Below are 2,690 nucleotides of genomic sequence, written 5' to 3'. Positions count from 1 at the left end.
CCCATGTTGCCACAGGACACACCCTCACTTCACACGTGCCAGATACACGCATTCATCCCGACAGCTACTCATGGCGCTCGTGGCTCAAGACCTTTGTCACGCTGTGCCTGCCCCCTCCTTGTCCACTTGTTGAACTTTTCTCACAGGAATAATAACCAGCCACTATTTCTTAATTGCCCTAAGAGCTGGGCCGGAATGCTTTGCAAATGTTGTGGGTTTGTTTTTTTTTCATCAACAAGCCGACAAAGAAATGATCATTATCCCTGTTTTACAGGGAAGGAAACTGAGGCACTGAGAGGTCAAGTAGCTGCTCCCGGGTCATGTGGCTAGTATGTTTGGGGACCAGAGATGACCTCAGTGCTGTCCTTCAAGATGTAGAGTGACCGCCTCTCCCCCTGGAAACGTGCCGGAGGTGGGCAGAGGCGGGGCCTCGCCTGGTCCGTGGACTCATGAGTCCTGAGATGCCCAGCCTCAGCTGGCAGAGACCCGTGGTCAAGGAGCCCGTCCTGCGGTGGGCCAGGCAGCCGGGAACATGGCCACCTGCCCCAAGGTGTGCCAACTGCCAGCAGGCAGAGCCCCAGAAGAGCTGTCGGCAGACCTGGCTCCACCTGCTACTTGCCAGGGGGCTTTGGGAAATTGTTTCTGACTCCTTTCTGAATCACTGACTTGCCTCAACCATGACTCTTCCAAAGAACCCTTCTTTGGCATGTAGAATTTGAGCTCTCGCAACTCTGGGATTCCCCACGTTGTACAGACACAAGGCAAGATGCACTTGCCCATGACAGACAGGTGACCATGAAAGCAAAGGCCCAGGTCCCTCATGACAGGACAGCAGGAACTCCCACCACAACCACCCAGGGTGACAACCTCTCTGAGTCCCAGTCTCCTCATCTGTGCAATGGGGATATAGTTATATCAGCCCCACTCCTGGGATCCTGCGAGGACTACAGGGTGAATCACAGAGGGCTTTGCAAATCATCCGATGGCCACCCCAATTGCTCCTCTGGAGGGATATCTCTTTTGTGTCTTGTCCCCTGCTCCCCCCAATCTGGGCCTGGCACCCAGGGGTATTTAGCCAATAGCTGTTGGGTGAAGGCATGATGGCTCAGAGTTGGGGTGAGTGAGTGGTGCCCCAGGCACCCGCCCCACCCCCCTGCAGAGGGCCCAGCAGGTACCAGGCGGAAGGAGCGCAGCACCGACAGGTTGCCCATGCGGGACAGGCCTAGCTCCATGAGGCTGAGGATGACGATGATGCTGTCGAAGATGTTCCAGCCCTGCTGGAAGTAGTAGTAGGGGTCGAGAGCGATGATCTTGAAGGTCATCTCTGCGGTGAAGATCCCGGTGAAGACCTGGGAGGGCGTAGAAAACAGGGGTTCCCCACGATTGGGCTGGAAAGAGCCTCTGGCCGTCAGGGGCGCTTGTTCCCACAGGGTCTCCTTTCTGGGCTGCCAGCTCTGACTGCACCCAGGCTCCTGGTGGGGGCCTGCCTGGCTATGGCCTCACCCCTTAGGGATACCTCTGCCCCGATGCCTCCAGCCCACCCTGTTGCTCACCGAGCATGAGCTGCCAGCCTGCCCCTCAGAAACAGCCGGGCCCATCGAGGGCTCTGCAGAAATTCCGTTCAGGAAGCACCTGAGGCCGGGGACCCAGCCCTAGACTCCTTCCAGCCCATGTTGCCACAGGACACACCCTCACTTCACACGTGCCAGATACACGCATTCATCCCGACAGCTACTCATGGCGCTCGTGGCTCAAGACCTTTGTCACGCTGTGCCTGCCCACTCCTTGTCCACTTGTTGAACTTTTCTCACAGGAATAATAACCAGCCACTATTTCTTAATTGCCCTAAGAGCTGGGCCGGAATGCTTTGCAAATGTTGTGGGTTTGTTTTTTTTTCATCAACAAGCCGACAAAGAAATGATCATTATCCCTGTTTTACAGGGAAGGAAACTGAGGCACTGAGAGGTCAAGTAGCTGCTCCCGGGTCATGTGGCTAGTATGTTTGGGGACCAGAGATGACCTCAGTGCTGTCCTTCAAGATGTAGAGTGACCGCCTCTCCCCCTGGAAACGTGCCGGAGGTGGGCAGAGGCGGGGCCTCGCCTGGTCCGTGGACTCATGAGTCCTGAGATGCCCAGCCTCAGCTGGCAGAGACCCGTGGTCAAGGAGCCCGTCCTGCGGTGGGCCAGGCAGCCGGGAACATGGCCACCTGCCCCAAGGTGTGCCAACTGCTACCACGGGGACACGGTCCTGAGAGAAGGGGCGCGGGGCTGGAGGGAAGGCGGGCCTGCCCACAAGGCCCTCTTGGCCACTTGGAGGAGCTGGGGTTATCCTGAGGGCAGTGGGGAGACACTGAGGACGTGTGCGTTTATATGAAAACATGCAAGCTTTTTACCGTTTTAATGTATATGATAACAATATATAGTATCTTTGCATTATTTTAAGCAGAATTTATTTTGATCAAGTATATGTGTTCTTTTTCGCAAGTTCTTTTTATCCCAAACATCATGCTTATGAAGTTTATCCATAACGATACATGTATATGTATTCATTCTAAGTGTATTTCATTGTACGAATACACCACAATCGACTTATCTATTTTTTAATGGATGGAGGGACATTCATGTTGATTCCGATTTTGCCTATACCTAACAATGCTGCAAAGAACTTTCTTGTACGTGTCTCTTTCTAC

General features: G+C 54.2%; 1 protein-coding gene across 1 annotated transcript in view; it reads right to left on the bottom strand.

Annotated features, from left to right (window-relative positions):
- The window catches only part of SCN5A (sodium voltage-gated channel alpha subunit 5), a 93,645-nt gene that overhangs the window by 52,623 nt on the left and 38,332 nt on the right, over positions 1 to 2,690 (bottom strand). Inside the window, 1 exon segment of the mRNA XM_015568313.1 lies at positions 1,176 to 1,349. Coding sequence (XP_015423799.1) covers positions 1,176 to 1,349 — 174 coding nt within the window.

This window comes from Myotis davidii, unplaced genomic scaffold, assembly GCF_000327345.1.
Source record: "Myotis davidii unplaced genomic scaffold, ASM32734v1 scaffold663, whole genome shotgun sequence".
Classification (NCBI taxonomy): domain Eukaryota; kingdom Metazoa; phylum Chordata; class Mammalia; order Chiroptera; family Vespertilionidae; genus Myotis; species Myotis davidii.
The sequence above is the reverse complement of the archived record's forward strand: the minus strand, read 5'-3'. Positions and strand labels throughout refer to the sequence as shown.